Source organism: Trachemys scripta, chromosome 8 (assembly GCF_013100865.1).
Source record: "Trachemys scripta elegans isolate TJP31775 chromosome 8, CAS_Tse_1.0, whole genome shotgun sequence".
NCBI classification, from domain to species: Eukaryota; Metazoa; Chordata; order Testudines; family Emydidae; genus Trachemys; species Trachemys scripta.
In genome coordinates, this window is record NC_048305.1 from 51,701,557 (window position 1) to 51,716,881 (window position 15,325).

Genomic DNA, 15,325 nt, shown 5'->3' on the forward strand with positions numbered 1-15,325 from the left:
CCGGCACCGAACCCAGATGTGGAGCCCACGGTGCCGTTGGCCGCTGAAGGCACCGCACCGTCCACCTCTTCGGCGCAGGGCGATTCGGTTGGGGTACTGCCTCCCTCTTCTCAAGAGGACTTTAAAGCGCATCAAGAGCTGCTTCGGAGGGTGGCAGCCAACCTCGAGCTCCGGGCCGAGGAGATGGAGGAACCCTACGATACTCTCTTCAATGTCCTCGCCTCCTCGGTACCGGGGCATGTGGCGCTCCCTTTCCATCAGGGAGTTGCCAACATCACCACTGGCCTTTGGCAGACCCCGGCCTCTCTTGGGCCTATTTCCAAGAAGGCCGAGAGGAAGTACTTCGTCCCCGCAAGGGGTCTCGAGTACCTCTACACCCACCCAGTTCCAAACTCCCTGGTGGTAAAGTCAGTCCACCACCGCAAGCGGAATGGCCAGCCCGCATCCATGCCAAAGGACAAAGACGCTCGTAGACTTGATACCTTTGGAAAAAAGGTTTATTTGTCAGCGAGTTTCCAGCTCAGAGTGGCCAACCATCAGGCGTTTCTGAGCCGTTACGAGTTTAACCTTTGGGAATCCCTCCCCAAGTTTGAGGCCCTCATTCCTGACAAGGATGCGAAGGAGTTCCGGGTGCTGATCGAGGAGGGTACGACTGCCACCAAAGCGGCTCTCCAGGCAGCTTCGGACGCAGCAGACAGAGCCGCTTGTTCGATGGCTACCGCGGTCTCCATATGACGGCGTCGTGGCTCTCGCTTTCGGGGCTGTCGTCAGAATCCCAGTCCATAATACAGGACCTGCCGTTTGATGGCAAGGTCCTTTTCGCGGACCAGACAGACACCCGTCTGCACGGGATGAAGGACTCCTGCACCACCCCGCAGACGCTAGGCCTGTACGTCCCACCTGCCAAGGACAAGCCCAGGCCTCAACCCTCTGCTCCACAAGCTAGGGGCAGATATGAACCCCCCACCTAAGCAGCAGAGGGATCAAAGACGCCAGTCCCAACGCCAATCCCGCTCGGCCCCACAGCCTGGGGCCTCGAAGGCCAAACGGCCGGGAAAACGGCATCTTTGACTTGTTGAGGGGGGGTCACCGGGCCTGTTGCCAGTGTACCCCACACACAGTTAATAGTTACCTTTTCTAAACCGTTTATCGGACTTCCGACTGCAGTGGTCCCCTATAACGTCGGAACAATGGGTCCTCAGCACTATCTCCCAAGGGTACAGGCTGCAGTTTGTTTCAACCCCTCCGGGGCTCCGGAGCATGCCCTCCTCCTCGGTCAGGAAGTAGAGGGAGGGAGCGGTGGAAAGGGTACCACGGGAATACCAGGGCAAGGGCTTTTACTCCTAGTATCTTCTCATCCCCAAGGCTAAGGGCGGGTTTCGGCCCATCCTCGACCTGCGGAATCTCAACCAGTTTCTGGTGCGTTGCAAATTCCACATGGTATCCCTGGCCTCTATTATTCCATCCCTAGACCAGGGGGATTGGTTTACGGTGCTGGACCTCCAGGATGCGTATTTTCACATCCACATTTTCGAGGGTCACAGGCGTTTCCTCAGTTTCCTGGTGGGTCAGGACCACTTCCAATTTACAGTCCTCCCCTTTGGCCTTTCTACTGCCTCCAGGGTATTTACAAAATGTATGGCGGTGGTGGCAGCCCACCTCAGGAGGAAAGGGCTGCAGATCTTCCCCTAGCTCGACGACTGGCTGCTCAAGGGCTGGTCTCGCGCTCTGGTGCAACAGCAGACGAGCTTCCTGCTAGACACCTGTGGGGCTCTAGGCCTACTTGTAAATGAGGAGAAATCCATGTTAATTCCGATTCACTGCATAACCTTTATAGGGGCACTGTTAGATTCCCGGATAGCCATGGCCTCCCCCTCACGGGACAGATTCGAGACGCTCAAAGCTCTCATTGCCTCGGTCACGGCCTTTCCGGTAATCACTGTACGGGTGTGCCTTCAAATCCTAGGCCACATGGCAGCTTGCACCTATGTGGTGAGACATGCCAAACTTCAGATGCGGCCCCTTTGGCTCAGGCGGGCCTCCCGCTATTCCCAGGTCAGAGACGGCCTGGACAAGGTGGTCACAGTGCCCCCCAGGTTGGTGGCAGACCTCCAATGGTGGTCCCTCCCGAGCACCATGCTTCAGGGTATTCCCTTCCGATAGCCCCCTCCCTCACTAGATCTAGTGTCGGACGCCTCGGACCTGGGCTGGGGAGCCCACATGGGGGATTTCAGGACTCAGGGTATGTGGTCACCAGAGGAACTAACCCTGCACATAAATGTCAGGGAGCTCAGGCCCATACGCCTGGTGTGCGTGGCATTTCGCCAGCACATACATGGGAGGGTGGTCAGAGTCCTCATGGACAACACGACCACCATGTATTACGTCAACAAATAGGGGGGCACGCGTTCCCGGGCCTTATGCCTCGAAGCCCAGCTCCTGTGGTAGTTCTGTATAGTTCACAATATGCTCTGGCGGACCGCCTGAGCAGGGTATTCTCCCAACAGCATGAGTGGTCCCTGCACAAGGAGGTGGCCAGGTGGATCTTCCTACAGTGGCGTGCTCCCCAGGTAGACCTGTTCGCCACCGCCCAGAATAGACAGTGTCCTCGATTCTGCTCCAGAGCGGGAGAGGGTGACGGGGCGCTATCGGATGCATTCCTGCTCCCATGGTCGGGGCCCCTATTGTACGCCTTCCCGCCCTTCTCCTTAATAGACAGATTCCTACAGAAGGTGAAGTCAGACAGGGCAAGGATTATCCTCATAGCCCTGATTGGGCCCGTCAGCATTGGTACGGGTCCCTGCTGCAACTCTTAGCGGCCCCTCCTTGCAGACTGCCACTACGTCCGGACCTCCTCCTACCAGGAGGAAGGTCGCCGCCTCCTCCATCTCAACCTAGCTATGCTCCATCTGATAGTGTGGCTGCTTCGTGGTTAAATGAGGAGGAGGGGAGGTGTTCTGAGGATGTGAGAAGGGTCCTGCTGGAGAGTAGGAAACCCTCCACGCGGCAAACCTACCTGGCTAAGTGGTATAGGTTCTCTAGGTGGGCGAGGGATAGAGGTTCTTCTCCCTCTTCCGCGTCTATCCAGCTTGTCCTCGATTACCTCCTATCCCTTCGGACCCAAGGCCTGGCGCCCTCCTCCATCAGGGTGCACCTGGCAGCCATTTCGGCTTTCCATACCCCGGTGCAGGGCCTGTCTGTGTTTTCACATCACATGACGGCCCGGTTTCTGAAAGGGTTAGATCGGGCATTCCCTTACGCCAGACCCCCGGTCCCGCTCTGGGGGGACGTCCTAAATGGCCTAAACCTGGTACTCTCCCACCTCACAGGGCCTCCTTTTGAGCCGTTAGCCACGTGTTCGTGGTCCCACCTGTCGTGGAAGGTGGCGTTCTTAGTGGCTATCACCTCAGCCCGCCAGGTCTCCGAGCTCAGGGCCCTGACCTCTGAACCGCCATATACGGTCTTTCATAAGGACAAGGTACAGCTCCGCCCTCACCCCGCCTTTTTGCTGAAGGTAGTCTCGGCTTTCCACATGGATCAGGATATTTTCCTCCCGATCCTCTGTCCAAAGCCCCATTCCTCCAATGAGGAACGCCACCTGCACATGTTAGACGTGCGCAGAGCGCTGGCCTTTTACATAGACAGAACCCGGCCATTTAAGAGGTTCCCCCAGCTTTTTATTGCTTCAGCCGAACGCATGAGGGGGTGACCGGTCTCCACCCAGCAGATCTCCTGCTGGATCACTTCGTGCATTCGCACCTGCTACGACCTGGCAGGGGTCCCCCCGCCTCCTATAGTGAAGGCTCATTCGACGAGAGCCCAGGCCTTGTCAGTGGCCTATGTGGCTCATGCCCCTATTCAGGGCATCTGTAGGGCTGCTACATGGTCCTCTGTCCACACTTTTTCATCGCACTATGCGATCGTCTCCCAAACGACGGATGACACCGGGTTTGATAGAGCAGTGCTCCGCCTGGGTAACCCTTAAATCTTTACACTTAAACTCCTACCCGCCTCCATCAGGGATAGCTTGGAGTCACCTATAGTGGAATACACATGAGCAATCGCTCGAAGAAGAAAGGACAGTTACCTGTTCCGTAACTGGCGTTCTTCGAGATGTGTTGCTCAGGTGTATTCCACGTCACGTCCTCCTTCCCCTCTGTCGGAGTTGTCTGGCAAGAAGGAATTGAGGGTGGGGGGAGCACGCAGCCCCCTTTATGGCGCGATATACAGGCACCACTCCAGGGGTCGCAGTGGTGCTCCCCCACTACGGATACTGCTAAGGGAAAAACTTGCGGTACTGGTGCACGTGGCGAGCACGCACACCTATAGTGGAATACACCTGAGCAATACATCTCGAAGAACGCCAGTTACGGAACAGGTAACTGTCCTTTAAGTTACCACATAGCTCCTTCTGAGAAAGCACATTTATTCTTAAGGTAAAAGCATTACAGAGTACATATTAAAAACAATAAAAGAATGTACACACATGCTAATAAGCTTACCAGCAATCACCCCAATACCATGACGGGCTCTGGCAGGTGAACAGTTCTACAAACCTCACCAACAGGTTTTTCTATGGTCACAAGTTCGTAACAGCTGTTAGCTCAGAACAATCACACTCATGAAAAGTTTAGTCGCCCCTTTATACAGCCAGTATCTTTGAACTGGAAATAGATCATTTGTGGACAATGGGTCTCTTCTCAGTTAGTAGCTTCAAAAGACTGGGTTTTTGCATAATCAGAGGAGTTACATTTGCATATACTTGTCCCTAGAGGTTTCTTGGGAAACCCACTTGACTATTTGAAACAATGAACTTTTAAAGTTTTTGAAGCTCATAATGCCTCCCAGGTTTACATTAATCATGTCTCTTCCCCCCAGAGATGTTATATACAACCTCATAATAATATATAAACATTTGCATTTTTAATATAATGGACACCTAAGATACTTAAACTTAATTCAGTAAGGTTTGTCCAGGATATTGCAGGAAATTGCCCCATCTGTCACAGGTACCATGAACAAAAAGTACTTTGGTCACAACGTTCTAAATAATTTGGTGGGATCGGGGTCTTGGGGGGATTTTTGTTTTTGTTTTATTTTGTTTTTTATTGACACTGATCTTAATAATTGGTTTGGAGGCTGTGAACTTTTGGCAGAATATAGCACATCTGTTGTATAAAGTCAAATGATGTTGTTTAAATTGCAACCACACCACCCAAGGTCTAAAGTTATATGAATAGAATTCACTCTTTGATAATGTTTTATTTACTGTTTTATTTATTTATTTAATATATTTATTTGAACTTCAGTAGAACTGAAGTACAGTACTATATTTGTTATTGTCTGATTTTTTTAATCAATTTTTTTCCTACCTCTGTCACTTTAGGAAATTCATACAAGTTTCAAGCTGGTAACAGAATGAATGCAATGCTGTGGTTCAAACATCTGAGCGCTGCCTGCCAAAGCAACAGACAACAGGTGAGAACAATACTGTGAAAACGAATTGAGAGCTGCTGATCGGAATTTGGCATTGGTAACTAGCTCTGAAAGAAAATGGAGTACTAGTAGGTCAGTTTTTATGCAAAACAAGATACTCCTACCAATACGCACAACTTGGAGGTAACATGAAGATTGTGTTCACAAACAAAGATTTAAGCCTTTATAAGGATCAAATGAAGCAACTGGGCAATTTGGAGGGGGAAGGGATATCTTAATACTTGTAACATATTGACAGGGTTTTATGCATAATATACCCTTACATATCTTTATTTTTTTTAAAGCAACATACTAGGCTATTATAAAGTAATAATTCAAAACACCTTACTGGTAGTATCACTATTGTAAGCTGTAGTAGTGTTTAGAATCAGTATTGCAAAATTCTGTGTAATGTCATTTAGGGCTGTCAATTAATCACAGTTAACTCACGCAGTTTAACTAAAAAAAAATTAATCACAATTAATTGCAGTTTTAATCGCACTGTTAAACAATAGAATACCAATTGAAATTTATTAAATATTTTGGATGTTTTTCTACATTTTCATATATATTGTATTCTGTGTTGTAATTGAAATCAAAGTGTATACTCAGTCCTACTTCTTGTTCAGCCAATCACTTAGACAAACAAGTTTGTTTACATTTATGGGAGATAATGCTGCCCTCTTATTTACAATGTCACCAATAAGTGAGAACAGGAATTTGCACGGCACTTTTGTAGCCAGCATTGCAAGGTATTTGTATCCCAGATATGCTAAACATTTATATGCCCCTTTGTTCTTTGGCCACCATTCCAGAGGACATGCTTCCATGCTGATGACGCTTCTTAAAAAAAAAAATGTGTTCATTAAATTTGTGACTGAACTCCTTGGGGAAGAATTGTATGCCCCTGATCTCTTTTACCTGCATTCTACCATATATTTCATGTTATAGCAGTCTCAAATGACGACCCAGCACATGTTGTTCATTTTAAGAACACTTTCACTGCAGATTTGACAAAATGCAAAGAAGGTACCAATGTGAGATTTCTAAAGATAGCTACAGCACTCAACCCAAGGTTTAAGAATCTGAAGTGCCTTCCAAAATCTGAGAGACGAGGTGTGAAGCATGCTTTCCGAAGTCTTAAAAGAGCAACACTCTGATGCGGAAACTACAGAACCACCAAAAAAGAAAATCAACAATCTGCTGATGGTATCTGACTCAGATAATGAAAATGAACATGCATTGGTCTGTACTGCTTTGAATTGTTATTGAGCAGAACCAGTCATCAGCATGGACGCATGTCCTCTGGAATGGTGATTGAAGCATGAAGGGACATATGAACCTTTAGCACATCTGGCACATAAATACCTTGCGACCCTAGCTACAACACTGCCATGAGAATGCTTGTGCTCACTTTCAGGTGACATTGTAAACGAAACGGGCAGCAGTAGAACTGAGCAGTAGAACTGAGTGGACTTGCAGTCTCGCATTGAGTGGACGTGCTTACTCTAAAATTTTGTTGTAATTGAAACCAATATATTTGAAAATGTAGAAAACATCCAAAAATATTTAAATAAATGGTATTCTGTTGTTGTTTAGCTGTGTGATTAATCGCACGATTAATCATGATTACTTTTTTTAATCGCTTGACAGCCCTAGTGTCATTTTTGTTAGGTATTGGCTACCCAATATAACCTTTAATCAAATTTTGTGTTGCTTATATTGCTAAAAAGCATAAAGAAGCACCTGAGTGTGAGCTTGGGTGGCTAGCCCATGCCTCTGCCAGTGCTGCTATTTTTAGTGTGGGAGCTCAAGTTGAGCTAGTACAAATCTGCCTACCCAAGCTGAGGGGCACACTGATGAGAGCTTAGCTTTGAGCCATAAGCTACATATAATGCAGTGATGTCTGTTATAGACATTCTTATTCAGTGCTACTGGTGCTTAGGAAAAGGTCACAATCCTGACAGGTGTTCAATCTACCTTGTCTTCTCTAGTCACCCGTATAAATATCAGGACGGCCACCTCAAACAGTTACTTAGGAAGTAGGCTTTTCAGGTCCAGTAAACCAAGTGCAGTATTAAAGTTTGGCACTGTCAGAGGTGGGAGGCCTCTCCTAACTTTTTGCTGTGTAAACACACTCATGTTGAGGGGTCAGTAGTGGAAGAGGATGAGTTTGAGATGACTAGTGACCTTGAAACACTTCGAATCTCACCTTTTCCAGATGAATCTATGATCTCTTCGTGAATTGATTTCCCTTCCCGGACTTATTGTGACCCCTTGCAGAGAGCTTCAACCTAGGACTTAGTCTGGTCCCAAGAAAGCTCACAGGGTCTTCATTATTCTGTAGACCAAGTACCTCAGATTTGTGGAGATCCCTTTTAAGCAAGGGTACCATGAAACTGACAAGGAGTCTTTGGTTATCCCCAGATTCATTCTTCCGACTCTGAAATAGACAAACTATCCCTCTATATCAGGTCATTGAAAAAGGTTGTGAATATTATTACTTGTCTGACCTTGGGCTCTCAGATTGACTCTCCAGCTGATGTGAGATCTCACTATGCTGAAGCTTCTAGATACATATCAAAGGATAAGGACATTAAGCAGCTGGATCTCTTGGGGAATAAGATTTATTCCTCAACCACAGTGCAGATGAGGAATGACAGCTCTCTAAAAGTGCTGGCAAAATATGACTTCCTCACATACAACAAGCTGATTGTTCTAGATCTGCTCCTGGAGTATATTAGCATTTCCTCTTCTTTATAGGAGCAGTGTTGTCAGCACTTCCCGTTTTCTAGCCATTAAAGAATGATGAAGAACACTGCTGTGCACTTCTTCCTCTCCATTATTTGGGGAATGCCTTCACAAAGATATGAGATTTGCATATTCTATGAACATGGCAAGACTTGGCCTTATCCTAGTCTCTGTTCAATGGAATTCCATAAACTGGGACCTTCAGCTGCGAAGGCCTTGCATCTGTCTTCAATAGGCTTGTTAACTTTAATAAATGTTAAATTCTCAATTGTGGCCAAACTACATTATGTCATAATTCACCTGTAGATATAGACCAGAGCCAAATCATGTTATAACACATTTTATAAACCATACTGCAATCTAATGTCTGCCTTCTCTGTATATATGTTTCCTATAGTTGTAGTTACTCTAGTGCTGCTTGACTGGTTGTATTTACCCGTTTTTTTTGTAGAGAGGAGAGGTAAACTGAACATTTTAAACTTGCAAGGGGTGGGTTCTGAAAAGATGAAATATGGAAAGCCAATTCTCAAAATAAAAATCAGCTGTTACTTGTGTTTTTGTTTTAGGTTCCTGCCAACTTGATGTCTTTTGAGTAAAAAGCTAATTCAAAACATGAAAGAGAACAATTTGATGAACTGTTTCTCATAATTTGAGCATGACGTCCTGAAGAAAGCGTGCCAGCTATAAATTTATTTCTGAGCCAGAACAGAACCTAAAGACTCAATCTCTAAACGCTGGAGTACTAACAGTTTGGGGAATGGATTCCCTTGAGTGAAAAATGGAGTTGCACCATGAACTGCCATGGACCATGCTTCTTAATATTTTCTGAACTGACCTGTGGAAACCACTGCCTTAAAGAGTGAAAGGAAAACCAACATGTAACACCAAATAGTGTGTGTGAAACTTATGGCGGTGCTGTGCTTGGGTTAAATAGGTTGTAGCTAATTTGCATTTCTTTTAACTTTATACTAATTTGGGGGGGGGGAAATCACCTTTTTAGTATTCTTTAAAAAGGGTATAACCATATTTCTTAAGGGTTGCATCAACAGCTGGGTTTAGACTAAGGACATAACGGTACTTACACATTCTAGGGATGGTGTTTAGACTATACTAGCAGCCTTCAATTGGAGCTTCTCTCATGCTCACTTGATCTGGAGCATCATTAGTTTTCTCAGACCTAGACTATGAGAGCTGTAACTAATGCAACGTTTTTTGTTTGTTTTGTTTTGTTTGTTTTAAGTACTAAACTTGGTAACCTTAGTACTGTATAGGAACCTTACTTCCTGCCAGTGGCACAAAGGCTGAGTGTTTGTACAGCACACTTTTTCTTGTAAGCAGGATCGTGATACATGCTTGTCTAGTTCCTGGTTGAAGAATAGTCTGTTTTGGGTTTTTTAAGTGGGAGCTGTGAGGTGTCATCAGGTCAGAACTGAGTGTTTCCTTCCCATTGTGTTTCTACACTGGTTACTTTCCTCCATGTGATGGTTCCACTACACAACCAACACTGGATATAGCTCACAGAGATGTTTTACTTCTCTGGAGGGATGTTCCCCTAGGTACAGTTAAAGGGAGGGAAAAGCAGAAGACCCTTTCTCAGGGTAAAATGCTTCAGAGTATCAGTTTTATAAGACCTCTTTTTTACAGTGTTTGAGAGAGACAATCTCAGAGTTTCCATATTTTCATTTTGAAAAAATGGTTTTAATTATCTGTATTGTTCAAGATTTAGGAGCTCGAACTATATTTGCAATTCCTAGAGAAGTTTAATCTAGGAAAGAAAAATAGGGTGGACTAGATAATCAAAACCTTTTTCCTATATACGAGTAATTCTTTGTCACTAAACGTACTTCCACAAAAAATTTAAAATCCCAAACTGGAGGACAAATTTGCTGTGTTCTATGCATTAAATTTTCATTCATGCCTTATTTTGGGTTCTTTTAAGTTACTTAATTATAGTCTTTTGTACACAAAGCCCTATTTAACATTCGGAACATTGATCTTTATAAATATGGAAGAAATTCTAATAGTGTCGAGGAAAACTTCTTGAAAAAATGGTAGATATTCCACTGAGATTGTAATTCAAAAGCAGTAAATAAGCTTACAGTTGCACCCCTAGACTTTCTAAAACTATCCAGTAGTCTGAGGTAATGAGTTCTCTTGATAATCTTAAAAAAAAAAAAAAAAAAAAATTCCACAGGTGGTAATTTGTTTGGTAATGTACACTTCATTTATTAAATCAGGGTAAGGGGATAGAGTTTCAGACATTAAAGTTCCCAGAATCAATATCGCATTTTCTTAACAGAAATCATTAGTTTTTGACTGATGAGGCAGAGGAGGAAGGTTGCTGTCCCTACTGAGAGAACAAACTAGCATAAAGAGAGAACCATTCTTGGGGAGGAGAGAGGTGGAAAGTTGGGGCGTTTCCAAATGTTACTCTGTGAAATCTGTTTTTAGTATAAAGAGGATATAGTAGATGCACACTTCTGTGTCACACTTACACAATTTGGTATCACTTTGTATATCTTTTTCTGTGGAGAGTGAATAATCAGTTCTGATCCTGAAGTAGTATATCCTGAAAGGAGGTTGCTCGTGACGACTCACTTTTCAGTTCAAACATCACTTAACCCATGTTGGGTGTATAGCAGAGACAACATCTTCATAGCCAACAGTATTACTGTAATAGATTTTGCACAGCTTTAGTTTTTGTTTTGCATTTTTAAATTACTTAGTGTGTGTTTCTTCTCAAAAGTGTTTTTAACAAAATGTGTGTACTTTTTTTAAGCATTGTGTATGGTAACCCTGTGGATTTTGAAATTTTTTTAATAAGCTAATTTAGATGCATTGCAGGTTAACTATATCTATTCTTATGTTAGTGAGAGGAAACATGAAACTGGGAGCCACAGCCTGACATCACACAGCTTTGCTAAAGACAGAGTCGGGTCAGAAGGTGTTGTTTTTGTTCTTTGAATTTATCCAGGGGTCTTTTCTTCTGTTTTTATGGTATATAGAGTAAGATGGGGAAAGCAGTGCTGAGCCCTTGTCAATAGTCGTCATTAGATGAACTGTTGCCTGTAGCTGCTCTCTGCCTATTTAGACATCATATATCATTTTGATCTTTATTTTTCTAGCCTCAAATATCTCATTTTTCGTGGGAGAACTGTTGGGAAGCCTCTTAAAATGTTTAGCAAGAATAATAAGAGAAACAATGATTAATGAAAAAAAATTTTAGATACTTAGTACCAGAAGTTCAATATCTAGTTCTGTTTTATCCCGTATTAGTGTTTGTGACAATCTGAAGGATTACTGGAATTAAGACTTTACATCTTTTGAATTGGAAGATTATTAGGGAAAAATTATTTTTTTTCTCTCCTGAGAGGAAACCTCTTCACAGAAAACTTAAATTGAATGACAACTCAAATCAACTATGAAGAGCACAGTAATCCACCTCTCTATAAAAAGTAATAGTTAAACAAAACATTTGAAGTAGTAATGGGAAAACAATACAGCAGCCAGATATAGATAGGTAAGGATGCACTATCCAGAATGTCAGCCAGTTGATTGTGTTTGTCATTGGTTTATCTTGCAATGTTTTTCTTTAGTTTTTACTTTCAGTAGCTGTTGAAATTTTGCAGCTAACGTTCATAACTTTATTTTGTTGTATTTATATCTTTAGTTGAAAGAGGTCTCTTGAGATGTCTTGTAGAACAAAAGATCCATTATTACAGGAATGTGGACAAAAATAGTTCAGAGTAGATCTTCCTGGCTGGGTTATATGTAAATCATCTGCTGACTGGTATACTACAAAGCCACTTTTTTCACAGTTCACTTCCTACAAGATTTTTAGTTTAAACACCAACAGAGAGAATCCTCCCAGTTTAGAGAATTATTTGTGGTGATACTAAATGTAGTGCACTTCTAATACATCTCTGGCTATCGTAAATTGAAGTACTAAATGCTAACTTAATGTTATTTCTTTATAACTTCTACTACATTTAATCAAATGCCTTCCATTTCAGTGTTCTTAAAGAGCTAATGTTAGTCACAATTGATTTTACAAAATGGGATCTATACAATTTGAGTTAATCTAGGCATGTGCTTCATTTTACTAACCATTTCTTGTGGAAAATGCTGTTGAAACATTGCCCAAGTTACTCTGATTCAATGTGCATTTGAGTTAAGTATGTACCACCTGGTTTTAATACCCAACTTTTAACCTCTCCTACAAGGAACTTTTCCAAGAGTCTAACAAGTAGATACCACTTCTGTAAGTTCTGAAAAGGAAAAAGCTCACTATGCTGAAAATCGTGGCAGGGCGATCTTCACTGCCTCAATTCTACACTCTCTCATGTGGCCCTTTTGGGGAATTGACTATTTGTTAACTTTCCCTCTCAGAACTCAGATGTGTTATAGAAGAATTTGCAGCAACATTGTTGCTGCTAGCAGAACATTTACTACTGAAAATGAAAACATAAGAAACAAACTATCAAGGAAACACAAAAGAATGCAGCACAGTTGCATCAGTTTATTTTTGTTGATTGACGTTAACTATGTAGTTTAATGCTAGTTTCCTTGCCACATTTTAAGTGCGCTTATTTGCAATTAAATTTTTAGAAGAACATACTCTTCCACTGTTAATGAGAAATGAAGGCAGGTTGTCAACTGGAAGATGCTTTCCCTTCCAATAGAAGTAAATGTAGCTTTGTGTTGCTAAGGCACTGTGGGCCTTTTGATAAAAGGAAAATTGGTTGGTGATGTTTTTCTGGCTCCTGCAGTGGCATTTTTCTTCATTCTCCTTCTCTGGTATTTTCATTCACAAGCATTAGAAGTCCTAATCTTTTCACAGCCATTTTAGTATACTGCCTGCTCTAAGCTTCAAAACACTAGACCTGGTAGTAAATCACACCAATGAGTTGTTTATTCTTGCTACGAGGTCAACTTTTAAAAGCGTTGTTATTTAAATACTGACCCTTTCTTTTTTTCCTTTGCCTTTCCCTAAAAATGGCTTGTGTCTAAAGTAAATTTGGTGTTTGGGAGAGTTGTTATTGAAGGAATCTGTATAAATGAATGCTGAACTTCTTCAGTGGGTACAACTGAACTTCTTTTTGGTCATCATCCAAACTTTTGTGGGGAGGCAGACACTTGGATCTGAGAGAGACTGGTCAGTGCCTTATTGTCAGTTTGAAGTCCAGTTCTGTTATTCTAGAGCTGAAAATACAATAGTAACCATTGGACCGAATTACTTTCCCTGATTTCTGTATTGTGTACCCTCTTTTCCAACATTTTTACTTTTCTAATAGAGGAATTAGTCAATTTTGGTCTGTGTAAGATAGATATGATTTAAATTACTAAACTGTTTTTCTAGGTTTGGTAATTTTTTTAGCAGAAGCAGCCATTGACAGATTTGTCTGCAGCTTTTATCAGAACTGTCTAAACCATCTTGTAACAATTTTTCTTTAAAATATGAAACATTTGGAATGTCAAGCCTAAGAGGGAAAAAAAGCAACAAGAATAAATAAGGATCAGAGGGCATTCCGAGTAATTTCTAGTGTTTGTGAACTTTAGTTCCCCTAGTTAAAAATGAGGATTCTCTCTTCCTTTTTATTCCTTTGAAACACTCTACTGTACAAATGTGAAAGGACTATACCTAGCAACCTTTTTGTTAATTTAGAATAAATATCAAGGAGAAACTTAAAAAAAAAAACTGGACAAACTGTATATTGTAACTTTTCTTGAAGTGCTTTAAGCATATTTGTGCAGAGGTTGTTTGTTCTATTTCTGGTGTCATGCCATCTAGTGAAAACTAAGTTTGCCTACAAGAGATTTGTGAGCTTTGAAGCATTAAGCTTTGAAGCACATAGCTTTGGATGGAGAAATTAATTAATAAGCTTTCACAGGTTGAGTTTTTTTTAAGCAATGAAAGCCACATACAATAGAATATTCGTTTTCCTCTAAGACGTGATAGAAAACAGAGCATTTCCTCTGCGGTGTTTTTTACTTCAGATGTTTGAAAGGAAAAGCATAACCTAGCACAGAAATGATCAACCTTAAAGGGTTCTTCAGTGACAATTGAAAGGATTAGCCCAAGGTGAAGAAAGCAGAGTTTTGAGTCTAGCCATGCATGTTACAGAACAGAGTTGAGGATTTTTCTCAAGGACTATTACTATAAAAAAGTGCCACAATGAGATGGAGGCTTTTGCAGACCAGACCATGGGAGCTAATTGCTGGAGCTTTTCCTCAAACAGCCAGGAGTAACATAAACATTCAGTTTCTTCTGTACACTTGATTAGTATCAAATTTACCTTAGTGGAAGAGGGATGTGGCCTCCAATTCCTCAGCAAAGCTCTTGCCATTCCAGAACTACTCCCAGATATGGTCCACAAGTAGTAAAAGTTGACTAATTAAATAGGGAAAGAAAGGATCTTTAGAGTTCACCTGTTTACAGAGCCCTTGACTCCTTGCATACAGATAAATACACCCATTCAAGCCCTACTTTAGTAGTGCAGAGGATGGGGAAATCATACAATCTATAATAATCCAGGAAGAAAAAACAGATTGTTTATATGATAAACACAAGCCATTTTTAATGTTATTCTTCCATGTTGACTTGAGATGCTATAGTGATAGTAATTGCACTATGACCTCTATGAGTGATGTGCAGTTAGACTGTCCTCTAGCCTTTTTTCTTCTATTTTTTTAAATACTTTAGTGTGGGCGTGTGTGAAATTGTGTGTTTGCATAAACTAGTTTAAAATTACTTTAAGTATGGATTTCAGAAATCTTTCCTACTGAAATAAATGATTTAAAATGTGGATTTGTGTGAACTATTAGTTTATTTTTCATAATCATATTGATACCGCAACCACTCTCGAGCACAGAATTTGGTTCTTTCTGAATACATTGCCTGGGATCAGCTGGAATTTGTGTATTAAAAGCTCTTTTCAATGGACCTGTGAAGAACAGCATGAAAATAATATATCACTACAAATAAACACGAAAAAGAAATCAGTAAACTAACAAGGAAAGACAGTTAATGGAAAAGAGCTTTTATTTTATTAATTTTTACAGCTCCTTCTATTAGCTGCCAATGAGCAGATGCTTTCCC

General features: G+C 42.2%; 1 protein-coding gene across 4 annotated transcripts in view; it reads left to right on the forward strand.

Moving 5' to 3' along the window:
• RALGPS2 (Ral GEF with PH domain and SH3 binding motif 2) overlaps nt 1-15,032 on the forward strand; it is a 297,768-nt gene extending 282,736 nt beyond the window's left edge. For all 4 annotated transcript variants that reach the window (XM_034778255.1, XM_034778258.1, XM_034778256.1 and 1 more), the window contains 2 exons: nt 5,387-5,478; nt 8,793-15,032. In XM_034778255.1, coding sequence (XP_034634146.1) covers nt 5,387-5,478; nt 8,793-8,822 — 122 coding nt within the window. In that variant the 3' untranslated portion in view covers nt 8,823-15,032. The remainder of the gene's footprint in view (nt 1-5,386; nt 5,479-8,792) is intronic.
• Nucleotides 15,033-15,325: the final 293 nt, after the last annotated feature.